Here is a 14,982-nt window from a genome sequence, read left to right as displayed (position 1 = left end):
CACTTTCCCAAACCTTAAGGCCTACAATTATCTTTTGATTGTACCAGCTCAGCCAATTGTTTGCTGCACCTGTTAGATAAGATGCCTCTTAATGATGAGAACCTGGGCAATAGTCATGCATAGTTTATATTTACAGTAACAAGTATCACTCTGCTGTTACTTAGTCTGGCTTCTGCTAATTGGCACCGATTTCCTGAGAAATCAGTCAGAGTGAACACCTACCTCTATAATCTTGGGATTAGCTTAGCTCCTTGGTCTCAGACCTTGCTGAACACTGGCAGACTGTGTCGCTCATGGAGTTGCCTGAAGATGCCATAAGTCTTGCATGGGAGATGCCTCTGTAGGCGTGGAGGTGCTCCTGTAAGTTGATGCTCTTGTTAGAAAAATAAAACCCTTTTATGACAGCCTTGGTCTAGGGCTGCTTCTTGCTCAGAGCCTGAAGAACCTCTATGGCCAGAGCCATAGGCTGGAACACCTGCCGCCCCACACAACTTCCAGGTACCCAGAGTTCTGTCTCACTCAAGGTTTTCTGGATCCCACCTTCATCTGCAAATTGTAAGATTTGCTGGAAACCTTACAGCTGACCCAAGGACACAGCCATACAGGGCTCAGTTCATAACTTGGTATGCTGTTGCATAGAAAATGCAGTATGTAAAATGAATAAATGCACTAGAGTGGCAGGTTCACGATAGGAAGCTGCTAAGCAAAACCTACCTGAAGATTCCTGTTAGCACTGTCGGTATAGGGAACATTGTCCTGGACAGCCTCTGCCGTGCCCAGTTTCATATCAATATGTTTGCCCAGGTCCAGCAAGTTTCAGGGCTCCTTAGCTGAGGAAGGCAAAAAGATACCCCACTTTGCACCAAGCCATCCCACCACGGCAACTGGGATGATCTCTCCAACCAGATGAATGTGGATGAGGTTCCTGAGGGCATGGTAAGACAGCCCCCTCCTGGCAGTCTGTTCCAGGCCCTGCTGGCTGGAGATGCTGCCATCATTCAGGCCTGGGTCCTTCTGCACTTTGACTCTGTTCTGTGCGCTCTCTGGGCCAGAGCCATCTTTCATACAGCTCTGTCCAAAAGACTGGCATACACTGGAGCTGCAGCCCCCTCCTCTGCCAGGGCAACACGAGAGGTCTCACCCCTTCTCTAGCTGTCCTCAGGGCTGCTTTCGACACACTTGTATCATGGTGCCAGCAGGAGGTGCTCACCTCCCTCTCATTTGCAATGCCTTCCCCATTTAGTCCTCCATCAGGAATTGTTAATTAACACCTTGTTTACGCCTCCCCCTTCCAGGTTATTAATTTTGCTGTTTAATAAGCTTGGTCTGCCCCACCTCTCCATCTGGAGTAGGCAGGAGGCCCAATCCCCCCCCCCACAGCAACTTGGAGCCTTTTGCCTGCTCTGTGCTCTGCCTGTGAGCCTTACCCCAAACTTCCATCCCCATGGCAGTGTCCAATTTGATTGATATTTGCATTCTCCTCCCCCCACCCCACAGAAAAGGAGCAGGCTTCCCAAGGCATAGTGTCAGAGCCCCCAAATCTTTTTGCATTCATGTCCTTTGTATCCATTAACTCAGTAATTCAGCCACAGGGAGACATTTGAGTTTGTCGGGCTTGATTAAGTTCTGCTGCGATGCCAAGCACAAGTTGGCAGCCCTCACAACAATGCCCCTGCTAGAGTTCTTGGCAGGGAACCCTGGTCTTTCCACCTGGTGTGGTTGGGAGGAGCACTGCAGAGGTTTGCAGGAGCAATGGGCTTTAATAGTTGGCTTCCCCAGCACGCGTGCGCATGCACGCACACAACCTCCTTCCAAAGGACGTGTTGAGCGTGGGGGCTGCACCTGAGCGCTCTTCTGTAAGACAAGGCAAAACTGGAGGGTGGAGTAACAGGCATTACCATTGCCAGAAGAAGGCTGTGTAAGTGGGCCGTGCTAGAGGATGAGACAGGTGCTGGCTCTGCCAACAGCCCTTAGTCATGAGAGTGGAATAGAGCCTCTTGGTCCAACTGCAGTATACCTTGGGAGCTCCCCAAGTCTCTGGCTGGCCACTTTCGGAAACGGAAGAAACCTGGACCTGCAAGCCTTATGCTCAGCAGAAGCAAATGTTGCTGGTGCTCTGCTTCTGGAGAAAAGAATTGTTGGGTCAGGACTGGGTTGAAAAACATGCCACCCTCTGCCCAGGAAGCCTGATGCCTGAGGGAGGCCTCCTGGAGTTGCTCAGTGGTGAGGAAATGGGCACTGCCATTTGATCTTCATGTGACCTTCCCCTCTGCCCCAGAATTCTGTTCCCCACTGGCCAGGGTTCCCATAGAGCAGGCATGGGGTGAATCACTGAGCAAGATGCAGCCTACCAGCCTGCACAGGTGCTTCTCACACCCACTCACCCCGCCCCAGGGGGCTTCTCTAGCCCACTGTGGTGACTTGGCAGATCATAGGAATGGCTGTGGCTCAGCCCTTAAGACTTTTACAGCCCAATTCTAAGTAAATCTGTGGCAGGCAATGCAGCAGCACAGACCCAGACCACACTGCGTCCCATGAAGGATTCTTGGCTGCTGGAGGTCTCCTCGGGGTAAGCAGATACTTTTCCCCTTGCCCTGGGATAAGCCCCAGAAGCCACTACTGGTAACTGGGACCTGCATCAACGATATTGCTGGTACAAGTCTGAGTTGATCCGTGGAGGTGGATCGGGTCCTGGAAGGGAGTCACAATTCAGCATATGCTGCCACTGCTAGACCTACCCCCTCCCTATCCTGTACATTATCAGCCAGCTAACATCTCCTGTTCCTCTTCTCTCCTTGCTCAAGGTCATTACCATTTTTACCTTGGTGGACGTCGTCCTGAAGTCTGACAATGCCCCACTAAAATACAGTGCAATACTGAAGAGGCCTGATGGGGCAGAGTGACCAGGCCTGCCTCTGGAGATGTGTCCTGCCACCTGCCCCCCAAACTGCTGAATCAATATGGACAAGCCCCGCTTCCTCTGGGGGCCACATCCTGCAATGACTCTTTGGGGAAAATCAGGCTGTGGGTCTTTTATTTAATTTTGTGGATGGGTCTTGTTTTTACCTCTGGAATATTTTTTAACCTGAGTCAGTAGCAGCCCTGGGATCACTTGCAACTGATGGAAACAAAATGCAGAACATGAACTGTTTCAGCTTCTTCTTTTAAAACCTGGCCACACCTGCACACGCTCGTACAACACTGCACAGAAAGGGACTCAAAGCCTGTATTAGCTGGATGCCTGCGCCTTGGTGTTCCAATGCATTGTGTTCCAGGTGACGGCCAGGTGGGCAAGCTAGGGGCCTGCAAAGGCCATTCGTGCTGGGTTTGAAATAAAAGCTTGCTCTGTGCTGAAGTGTGGTGTTTCTGGCCTGGGAGAACCTAGAGGGTGTCCCCTGGTTTCGCTGAAATCATCCCCCTTGCCAGTGCAGCACAAAGGAAGTTCCAAAATCAGTGTGAGTTCATGGCGGTTCTCTTCCTTTTTCAGTCCTGCCCCTTTCAGCATGAATTTTTTTTTTGGAGGGGGGGAGTAGAGGGTTTGCATCCTCTGCAAGCTGGAATTTTAGAAAACCATATAAGAAAAAGAAATAGTGTGGTTGTTCCAATACCTTCAGCAACAACTTGAAATGCAGCAATGAAACAAGTGAGTTCCCCTTGGCCAGGCCAAGTCATTTCTGAAGCATCAGGCTGTGAGATACTGGCCGCTTCACGTCAGGCAAAGGGGTGCCCTAAGTCTGATCCATTCGGGGAGCTGGGTGACAGTGGCTTCCTTCCGCCATCCACTCGCATTGGCCAAATCTCAACCCTGATGCCTACTAGTGGCATGGCCCTGGTCTCATTTTGGTCTGGCAGGTGCCTCTTCAGAAGCCTGAGCCTGCCTGCCTGCCTGCGAGACAAAATGTCAAACTCTTTCATCTCTCTACCACTGTACTCAAGACCATTTGTGATGTCAAATGTGGGTGGCTTTACTGCCAAATAGGCACAATGCAAAAAGCAGGAAGTGACAGGCAGGAAGAAGAAAACCAGCAAATGCAGGTACTGAACCTTTCATATCTGTAACATGACAAGCCAGACCAGGTGGAAGAGGTTATTCTGGGACAGGAGAAGCCCAACAGAAATTCGACCCAGAGAGAGGCTAGACTTGTAGTTCTCAAACCTCTTGGTTTCTGGAGCCCTAAACTCATAAAATGACTCTCGGAGAGCCCTAGAGCACCAGCGCATCTGCAGAGTGGCACAGCACCAACACCAGATGCCAGGAGAGGAATGAGGAAGGAGAGCCACGAACAGGGGAGGTGGGAGAGGCAGAGAAGCAAACTGAGCAGGGGGGCAGGTGGCAGCCACTTATGGTGGAGCCCCAGGGCTTCATAGGAGCATGTTTTGAGACATGCTGGCCTAGACCATTTTCAGCTGGACTGGTTTTACAAACCCGACCCTGCCATTGCAAGCAAAACTAGCACATATTTTGTGCTGGAGCCAAGATATTGAACTGTACTTCTTAACTGGGACAAGGAATGTGCTGTATGCTTAGTACAGAGATAAGGAAACAGTCCGTTCTTACCATCCCACCTGAAATGTTCCCAAAATTAAGTGAACCCTTTCTGTTTGTTTCCGCTTGATTGGAACTGAGCTGGGAAGCAAATCTAGGAAGTCTCTGTGAACTAGGCCTGTGGTGACCGCAGATACTCCTTAGACAGAACCCTTTGCTTCCGTGGACAGCCATTTCATCTGGGTACGCTGGAAGGAGAAGTGATGCAATGAGGCCCCATCCACTGACCTGACAAGGAGCAATAGCTATTTGCATATCCCAGAACTGCCTCCCCACATCACCACTCCTCCAGGCTGCCTTGTAGGGGGAGGTGAGGCAGTGAGGCCAACCCCCATCAGCTTGGCTAGGACCCATGGCCGCTCCCTCTGTGAACTGTCTCTCGTAGTGACTCTTCCACCTGTTAATTTTCTAACTTCCTCACGTAACATTATGAAAAGGATCATTGATAATAATTGCATTTAAATCACACCATCTGGGTTTGTGCTCCACAGAGGATGTGAAGATGGTTCTGTGTCCCAAAGGAGCTCTCAGTTTAAAGAGTCACTAAAGGAGACCACAGAGGATTAGAAGATTAGAGGACCACATTTTCCTCTTCTTTGTCCTTTTCTATTCTTTATCTTAAGCAGTGAGCCATTGTAAAATGTAAACTGTTATAGGTGCTTTGGCAGAATGGTGGTATCTATTGCAAATAAATCAATATAACCCAGGGGTATCGATACTGGGAGAGCTGTGCTGTGATTTGCACTCATTGCAAGCTTCAGGAGTCCAAGAGCAACATTCAGAGGGGCCACTGCACCTGACTTCCTGGAAAATTCAGCTAGCTGCAAAGCTTAATTGTGCGCTCAGTGCCCATGTGTGTTTATTGCAACTTCTCCCTGGTCTTGAAAATTGATAACACCAGTGAGACAATGAGACTTGCCTCTCCATCTGATCCAGCCTGTGCAATGACCGTGGATGGAGGCACTTCTGGAAGGGCAGGAACCTAATGGTCCTATCTTGCCTCTCTGTCAGGTGCAGGTAGGTGGAATAGCTGTGGACAATTATGGTTAAACCCACGTTGTCAAGTTTGGTAAAAAGCAACAAACAAGCCATGGATTGGTGCAGAATCTCTGCGACTACCTAGGAACGTGCTTTAATGAGCAACCTTTAGGGTCTTGACACAAACCAGCAGTTACTCCAGAATTTCTTCATACTCTCTTGAACTTTCAATGTGGAAAAAGCAGGAACCTGGTAGGTCCTCCTGTACAGCAAACTGTTTAGGTTGACAAGATCATTGCCCAAGTACTACATGGGTCTGAAACGTGGGGGCTGGAGACTGAACCTTTTAGAGGTAACTTAGAACCTGTTTTTCAGAGCTCTTCTGTGTTTACCTCATCCCCCCCCCCACATGTAATGCCACGTACAAATGAGATATAAAATGTTTTTTCTAGAATTAGGACTGAAATATGATCAGTGGGAGAACCAATTTCCTAGGAAGTGTGTGATGAAAGAGACCATCAACCATCATTGGGCTCAGCAAAGCCAAACACAGTTACTAATTTCTGAATTAACCAGTGCAAACTCCCCATCCTCACCATGCCTTGCTTATCTCTGACCTCCTGAGCCTGATCCTGCCCTTCTGGTGACCCTTCCTTTGCCCAACTCCACCACGTCAGCTGTCCTAGGACCCTGCTCTCTCTGTGATGTTGCTCAGTCTCCCTTGTTGCCCCTTCTGCCAAGTGCCTTCTCCCTTACTTAAAATGTCTCCGACAAACCCCACCTTTTCTGTGAAAACATTGACACATCCCCTTAGCCCTCACTGCCTATTGCCAGTGGCATAGCTAGAGGGGGTGCAAGTTTTGCAGGGGGCTTCACCATGGGGTGCAAGGAGTGCAAGGAATTAAGTAAGTAGGGCTTCCCGCACAGCTTGTCTTGAATGGACTTCCCTTGTGTTGGGTAGTAACGGAAGTGTCATTGTAGGTCTCTTTGACATGGCTTAGTCATGTTGTGGCAACCGGAGAGCCTGTTTTGCAGCAACCCCCTGTGCAAACGAACAAATGTCACTTGGGATAGGAAGAGCAGCAGCATCGGAAGCGGCAAAGAGATTTCATCTGTCCGAGCGCTGACCATGGAAGGAAGGCAGCCCTTCCTGTTCCTCACATGTTGGTCTGGAGTGTGTGATCTCCACTAATTTCTGCAACAACTGCCTGTGAGGCTCTCATGAGCTCTGTGGCAATCCACGGTGGGTCTGCGGTGCATGAGTTGGAGCATCCCAATTGACTCTGTTCTGTGTGAGCCAGGCCAAAGGCCCCCCCCCCCTTTCACAGGTTCCCTTGATAGGGTGGTGGTCTTTTATTTCCAGTTGAAGGAAGTGGTGGAGAAAAGGTACCTGTACAACTTATGGAAAGACTTGATGATTCAGTGGAAAATTCTCCAAACCACAATCTTAAATCCCGTGATGAAATTATTGGTGTGCAGCATGTTATCACAAATACTTTCAGGACACGAGGCAGGACTTCACCCTTCTTCCTCTCCCTCCCCCGCCCCACCCCACATCCTGGCCACACGCCAGCAGGTCCAGAGGTGAAAGGAGGAACATAAAACCCACAGCTCCGGCACTTCTGCCTCCTTGGCAGAGAGCTCCTACTTGGCTCAGAGATGCCTCCCCTAAGCACGCTGGGCATCCACGGACTCCTCTGTCTCTGCATCCATCTTGCTGCTGCATCCTTAGGTGAGAGGCAAACCTGTTTGTTTTGTGACTCGGGCAAATCTTTTGGACCCAAACGTAACGGCTTTTTCCCTGGAAAAGCTGGTTTTTTTGGAGAGAGAAACCTCCCTTCACCTGGAGATCAGCCTCCTCCTGACCTGTGGGTGCCTGGCCTGAAGAGAGTAGAGATGCCTTGTTTTCTGGGGGCGACCCAAGTTCCAACGAGATGTGGAGGGTATCCATTATATTAAGCATCATATCAAGTGGGTCTACTCCCAGCCCCTCCTGGCTTGCAGGAGCAACAGGTTGTCTGGCTGTGTGTGTGGGGGGGGGGGGGAGTGCACATTCTAGGAGCCTGTCCCTCTGTTTCTGTTTTTGGGGTTCTGATTCACAGATTCTAGCGCTTTGGACAATATGGGCATGTGAAGTGAGCAGTTTCCTCGTTAAAGGAACCAGCCTGTTTTCAAACATGGCTCAGTTAATTTCCTCTGGGTGTGCAGAGAGTGTATTCCTAGGAAGCAGTTCCTTTAAAAAACAGTACACATCCCACACGCCAGGTACAAGCTGCAGCTGGTGGGCTTTCTGCTGGACAGGAGTCCTGCACCTTGAAGAGAGCATGAATGTGCACCGTATTAGCAGAAACACCACCATGTGCATTTTTATTGGGGTCTACGGGCTCCTGTTCTGGCAACTACCCAGACAGTGAGAGAGAACGAAACTCGTTGCTTATCTAAGTGGTCAGACTCCCAAATCCAAGAAGTGCAGCTCTAACTCACTGGAATCTTGCCTGCCTCTTTCCACCGACAACTTTCTCCGCTGCTCACTGCACTGACACCCAGTCCTGGTTCTGCTTGCTGGCTGTGCACCACCTTAGTGGGGGGGGGGGTTTAAAAGGAACCTGTGAGCTTGTATAGCTCTTTGAATTTGGACAACTGCCACTTTTTCAGGCAAGATGCCTGAATCTCTAAGGCTGCAATCACAGCCTTAGACACTTACCTGGCAGTGGGTCCCATTGAACTCAGTGGGACTTACTACCATGCAAGCCAGGATGCATGCATAGGATTGGGCAGCAAGACCTAGGTTACAGACAGACATTCAACAGGTGCAGCATTATTCATAATTATTCCAAGTTGGGCAGCTCTCAACCCACTGAATTTCTGCCTGCTGTGCAGTTGTTGAAGATTAACACTCCAATCCAATCACTGCCCACACCAGTGTACCACCAAGTACACCAGTGCAAGCACAGTTGTGTCTTGGTGGAAGCCCCTCTACCTGTGGCTTCTGCATAGCTACCAGGGCACAACCTTGCAAGTGGAGAGACAGGAAAGGGGCAGGGATGGGAACCAGCAGCCATCGGATCCCAAACCCCCACCCTGAGCTGGACATGCCCCGGCGGCTCCTCCAGCCACAGACCATCATAGGGGACAGCATTTCCCTTCCCACCTCTCTCCATTAGTCTCTCCACAGGGATGCTGCAGTGGCCATGCATCAGGCTACTGGTGAGCAGGTGCACCACATGCATCATGTGCACCACCCTTGCACAGGACTGGGCCATAAGGAACCCTGCTTTAAAAAAAAAATCCCAGAAGGCTCATTATGCGTCTCCCTCTAACGGAGCAGTGGGCAGGTGAAGTGAGCCAGGGCAGGAGGGGACAAGGGCCGGTCTGAGTTCCCAGCAGGGCTCCTGTGTTGCCTGCAGCTGCATGAGGCAGAAGCTCAACAGGTGCCTCTTCCCCCCCCCCCCGTTTTGTGTATTGCTGCGATAGGCACCCTTCTCCAGCAGAGTCCCTGCTTCTGCAGTTGTTGTGCCCCTGGTGTCCTGGCAGGAAAGGGGGCAGACAGGGCAAGAGGCTGGCTCCACATTGGCTTTGGGGTGTCTGGAATCCAAGGCTTTGCAAGAAGTGTGTGTGCAGCTTTGCTCTATTGTCAGCTGTGCTAAATATAGGTGTCAAAGAGAGACAGACCTATTGTAAGGAGGCTGGGAGCGGTTCTGAACACACACATTCTGTTCCCAGCAAACAAATGCCTCCATAGCCAGGAAGCATGAAGTCTGCTGAGCCCGCTGTTCCTCACTGTGCCAGCAGCTGCAGGCCAAGGTCTTACCCAGCTCCCCTTCCTGATGCCCACCTTTTCACTGGGGAAACCTGGGACCTCCATCAGGCAGCACAGATGTTCAGCCATGGCCTGAAGGAACAGCCACACTATCCCTCGGGCAGGGCCTGGCTGGGATCTGAAGCCTCTGCTTGACAATCTTCAGTGAGCCTCTGCTTGACGATCTCCAGCAGAGAATCCACCCCCTCCCTTAGCAATCGGTTCCACTGTTGAGCTGCCCGACCATCATGAATTTCTTCCTGGCGTCCAGCCGGAATCTCTTCTCTTGCAGTCTGTACCCTTTGGATCTGGTTCCACTCTCAGCTGAGAACAAATTTGTTCCTTCTGCCATAGACAGTTTTGAAGGTATTTGAAGAGTGCTATCATACCCATCTCAGCCTTCTTTTCTCCAGGCTACAAAACTCCAGATGCCTTAGCCTTTCTTCAGAAGGAAGGTGTTCCTGTCCTTCAACCATTATGTCACCGTCTTTTGTGCCTTTTCCAGATCTACAATATCCTTCTTAAGGTGTGGTGATCAGAACTGGACACAGGATTCCAAACATGGCCATACCATGGATTTATACAGGGGCAACGTAGTCTTAGCAGCCTTACTCTCAAACTCTTTCTTAATGATCCCAAGCATCAAATTGGCATTCTCCACTGCTGCCACATGCCACAGCGTTTCATACACTAGAACCCTGAGATTATTTTTCCCCTGGTTGCTCAGACCCCATCGATGCATATGTGAGATTGTTATGAGGATACAGTGGAGATGGGAGAAGTATCTATTCTGCCCTGAACTTCTTGGAGGAAGGGTGGGAAAATATAAGGGAATGTAAAAGGAAGGGCCCCAGGATGAGGTCTCTTGTTATCTGGTGTGCTCCCTGGGGCATTTGGTGGGCCGCTGTGAGATACAGGAAGCTGGACTAGATGGGCCTTTGGCCTGATCCAGTGGGGCTGTTCTTATGTTCTTGTTGGCAACCTTCAGCCTCAAAAGACTCTGGTATCGCGCTCTGAAAGGTGGTTCTGGAACAGCGTCTAGTGTGGCTGAAAAGGCCAATTTGGGAGTGACAATCCCTTCCACACTGGGAGCAAGTGCAGTCTGTCCCTGGCCTGTCTCCCTGGCTATGGGCCTTCCTTCTTTGCCTCAGACCGTTGGCCAAGGGTCTTTTCAAACTGGAAGAGGCCATGCTGCACAGCCTGCCTCCAAGCGGGCCGCTCAGAGGCCAGGGTTTCCCACCTGTTGAGGTCCAATCCTAAGGTCTTCAGATCCCTCTTGCAGATGTCCTTGTATCACAGCTGTGGTCTACCTGTAGGGCGCTTTCCTTGCACGAGTTCTCCATAGAGGAGATCCTTTGGGATCCGGCCATCATCCACTCTCACGACATGACCGAGCCAACGCAGGCGTCTCTGTTTCAGCAGTGCATACATGCTAGGGATTCCAGCACGTTCCAGGACTGTGTTGTTTGGAACTTTGTCCTGCCAGGTGATGCCGAGAATGTTCTTAAGGGAAGGAAAAAATGTAATACGTGAAATGAGCTATAACTAAGCCAGAACTGCACCCCTAGACCAACAAGCCAAAATGTGTATTCAAGGGACCCTCCATGATGTTGCAAATGATTTAGGGCCAAATGCTCTCCAGTTTTCCAGCGCTGATGCTGCTATGCAATGGGACATGAGCTGCATCCTATAGTAGGAGGGCAGCCACAAAGGCCTCTTCCAGGTAAGGGGATGTTTGTTCTCTTTCCTCAGGACTGCACTGCAGCTGCACCAGTACTGGAGAGTTGGATAGGTTTGGGCCCTTAGGTCTTAAACCCCTAAAAGACAAGGCCTTCTTCAGTATAGAACACAAACTTAGCAATGATTGAACCTGCCTCCAGACTTACCATCTAACATCTAGATTTTAATCTAGACCAGAGGTGTCCAAAGTTTATGGCAGGAGGGCCACATCATCTCTCTGATACTGTGTCAGGGGCCGGGGGGGGGGGGGAAATAGAATTAATTTACATTTAAAATTTGAATAAATTTACATAAGTTTACATAAATGAATATATTAAAGATGAACTTATATGAATGAATGAAGGTCTTGCAATAGCTCAAGGCCTATAAAAGGCCTTGCACAAAACAAGGCTGGCCTTTCCTTTGCTGCCACTGCTGAATCACAGACATGAAACAACAAGCAGTGGAGGAAGCCCTCATCCCACAGCTCACGCGAGAGGTCAAACAGTCACCCTCAAGCTGAGAGCAGTTGCGTTGGGCCAGTGCAGGCTCCAACAAATCTCCAGAGGGCCAGAGGCTCATTGGAGACTGGGGGCTCCCTGAGGGCTGCATTGAGAGGCCTTGGGGGCCGCAAGTGGCCCCAAGGCTGGGGTTTGGGCACCCCTGATCTAGACAACCAGAAGAGGAAGGAAGGAAGGAAAAGAATACTATGGAAGAAGGGAGGCCCTAAATGAATATCCCAGCAATCCCAGAGAAAGCCTGAGAAAATGACTTGATGCGTTTCCAGAGGAGGGGAAGGGAATGAATCATGGGAGCATCTGGGGACAGCAAATTCCAAAGATCAGTGCTGACAGAGAAACACTCTGCCGCACGGAGGCTTGAGACCATAGATGCAATCTCTGCTCTAACTAAAAGACTGGTATCAGAAGAGATTAGAGCTCTGGGAAAAATTAAAGGGGGAAGTTAAATAGGAGCAATTAGCAGTGCAGGCATTTAAAAGCAAGAAGGAGGGTGTTAAAATGAAACTGATGGGAAATGAAGCCAGGACAGGGGGGGGGGTCATATTTGCAAGGAAAAAAGGAAAAGGGTGAAGAGCAGATATGAGTTGTGTTAGATGGGATAACGAAAGACCACAAGGGACACATAACAAACAAGCTGAGGAGAAAACAAACCAGACTTTAAGCAACATCTCCTCTCAGGGTCACCCAATGAAACTGCTGGGCAGCAGGTGCACCTCAAGCAAAAAAAAAAAAAAAAAAAAAGGCTTTATTCTTTACACAATGCAGATTTAATGTGTGGAACTCACAGCCACAAGATTGGCAGTGGCTACTTATTTAGATGGCTTTAAAAGGGGATGAGGGAAATTGACGGAGCACGATCTATCAACAGTGGTTAGTCATGCTAGCTGAGAGCACCCCCACCACAGAGGCCAGTCGTTGGCAGCAGAGGGCCAGGGCCTCACAAGAAGCGGGCTGCTTAGCTTGATGGCCACTTGGCCTGCCCCAGCAGGGCACTCTGTTCTCACTGGTGCCCCAGTGGCACTGGCTGGAGTGGCTCTGGGGCTGCCTCCCCATGTCCGCACACAGACCTCTTCTTCAGCCAGGGAAGAGAGTGCAGCGAATCAAGGAGGTGTGTGTGGAGAGGACAGTGGCGTAGCTAGAGGGGGTGCAAAGCCCTAAGTTCTGCAGGGAGCCTCCCCACACGTGCAAGCGGCCCCTCCCCATCAGAGCCATTCCGGGCAGGGAGAGCAAAACAGAAGCATTCACCTGATTCCACCCCGATTCCTCCCTTTTCTGGGACTCAGGCGGCCTCTGGGGGAGCAGAAGTCCAAGGCCTCGGAGCCTGCACATAAACGTACGTAGACGGGTGCAACATAAGAACATAAGAACAGCCCCACTGGATCAGGCCATAGGCCCATCTAGTCCAGCTTCCTGTATCTCACAGCGGCCCACCAAATGCCCCAGGGAGCACACCAGATAACAAGAGACCACATCCTGGTGCCCTCCCTTGCATCTGGCCTTCTGACATAACCCATTTCTAAAATCAGGAGGTTGCGCATACACATCATGGCTTGTACCCCATAATGGATTTTTCCTCCAGAAACTCGTCCAATCCCCTTTTAAAGGCATCTAGGCTAGACGCCAGCACCACATCCTGTGGCAAGGAGTTCCACAGACCGACCACGTGCTGAGTAAAGAAATATTTTCTTTTGTCTGTCCTAACCCGCCCAACACTCAATTTTAGTGGATGTCCCCTAGTTCTGGTATTATGTGAGAGTGTAAAGAGCATCTCCCTATCCAGTCTGTCCATCCCCTGCATAATTTTGTATGTCTCAATCATGTCCCCCCTCAAGCGTCTCTTTTCTAGGCTGAAGAGGCCCAAACGCCATAGCCTTTCCTCATAAGGAAGGTGCCCCAGCCCCGTAATCATCTTAGTCGCTCTCTTTTGCACCTTTTCCATTTCCACTATGTCTTTTTTGAGATGCGGCGACCAGAACTGGACCAGGCAACTCGAGCAAAGTCAAACCAAAGGTCTGCCCAACCCAACTTCCCCCAAAACTCAGAGAGCTGATCTGCATTAACAGTGGAGGCTCACACTGATGTCACACCCCCCCCCCCCCAAAAAAAAAAGGAGGTTGAGCTTTAGCATTTGTAAGCATATAAATTCCTCAGGAGAGCCTACCACCTGTGTTTCTCAGCAATCAACTCTGGGTGTCCTCTGAGTGGCTGAGGCAAGCTCAGATCTGTGACTCACGCAGAAACCCAACAAACAGCCTCCTCTGTGGGCTGATAGAATCCTCTGGAACACTGGAAAGGATCTTGGAAAGTAATCTTTGGACCCTTGGAATCCCATGGAATCATTTTCTCCCTCCCCATCCACTACAGTTGGGAGAAACTGATACAGCCTTGCTGAACCCAACAGTGGTTCGTTAGGGCCTTGGCCGGGGGTCTTTTGCACCCCTGAGATTCCAGTTTTCAACTGGAAAGTCTGCAGGGCACCCTGCCTATGACCTTCCACAAGCAGGCCACGTGGTATTGCGCCACAGCTGCCTCCTCTTTGTCTCATCCAACTCATCTGAGAGAGCAGGTGATCTTGTGCACAATAATACACACCGACACTATGTCAACTCAAAGGATTATTTTTCCTGGCTCATGAGCATTACACTGATGCAATGCAGTGCAAAAGCTCATCTTTATGCTCCACCAAAACTATGTATCAACAAATCAACATTAAATGTCTTCATTAGAGGCTCTCTCTCGCGCTCGCTCCCTCTCTCTCCCTCTCTCCATTTGTTTCTCCTTTGACACTTACTATACTTCATTTAACAGTGTAGCTCATTTCATCCTAAACTCTTGGAGCGAGTTGCAATAGTTTGAATCAAATGTATAAATAATGAAAAAAATGAAATAAAAAATACTGTACATCTGCAAGAGGGATCTGAAGGCCTTAGGAATGGACCTCAACAGGTGGGAAACCCTGGTCTCTGAGCGGCCCGCTTGGAGGCAGGCTGTGCAGCATGGCCTTTCCCAGTTGGAAGAGACACTTGGCCAACAGTCTGAGGCTAAGAGGCAAAGAAGGAAGGCCCATAGCCAGGGAGACAGACCAGGGACACACTACACTTGCTCCCGGTGTGGAAGGGATTGTCACTCCCGAATCGGCCTTTTCAGCCACACTAGACGCTGTGCCAGAACCACCATTCAGAGCATGATACCAGAGTCTCTCCAGACTGAAGGTTGAAAACAACATCAGAAAAATGTAAAAGGTATATTAGAGTGTTGGCCTCTGCATATTTACTCAGAAGTAAGTCCCATGGTGCTCCACAGACTACTCCCAGGTAAATTTACGTAAGATTGTTTCTTTAATGGATCATGTTGTGTCTTAGGCAGCCCTTGAGAAAGTCAATAACCAGACATTCATATATGTCCCTAGACAAATGTCT

General features: G+C 49.9%; 2 protein-coding genes across 2 annotated transcripts in view; both read left to right on the top strand.

Annotated features, from left to right (window-relative positions):
* DIS3L2 (DIS3 like 3'-5' exoribonuclease 2) overlaps nucleotides 1–3,355 on the top strand; it is a 267,654-nt gene extending 264,299 nt beyond the window's left edge. The window contains exon 22 of the mRNA XM_066621078.1: nucleotides 2,805–3,355. Coding sequence (XP_066477175.1) covers nucleotides 2,805–2,903 — 99 coding nt within the window. The 3' untranslated portion in view covers nucleotides 2,904–3,355. The remainder of the gene's footprint in view (nucleotides 1–2,804) is intronic.
* A 3,828-nt stretch (nucleotides 3,356–7,183) lies between these two features.
* LOC136645345 (alkaline phosphatase-like) overlaps nucleotides 7,184–14,982 on the top strand; it is a 32,430-nt gene continuing 24,631 nt past the window's right edge. The window contains exon 1 of the mRNA XM_066621575.1: nucleotides 7,184–7,256. Within this exon, the coding sequence (XP_066477672.1) occupies nucleotides 7,184–7,256 (73 nt within the window). The remainder of the gene's footprint in view (nucleotides 7,257–14,982) is intronic.

The sequence above is a fragment of the Tiliqua scincoides genome, chromosome 3, assembly GCF_035046505.1.
Source record: "Tiliqua scincoides isolate rTilSci1 chromosome 3, rTilSci1.hap2, whole genome shotgun sequence".
In the NCBI taxonomy this organism is placed as follows: Eukaryota; Metazoa; Chordata; class Lepidosauria; order Squamata; family Scincidae; genus Tiliqua; species Tiliqua scincoides.
This window is presented reverse-complemented; position numbering and strand designations above follow the sequence as displayed.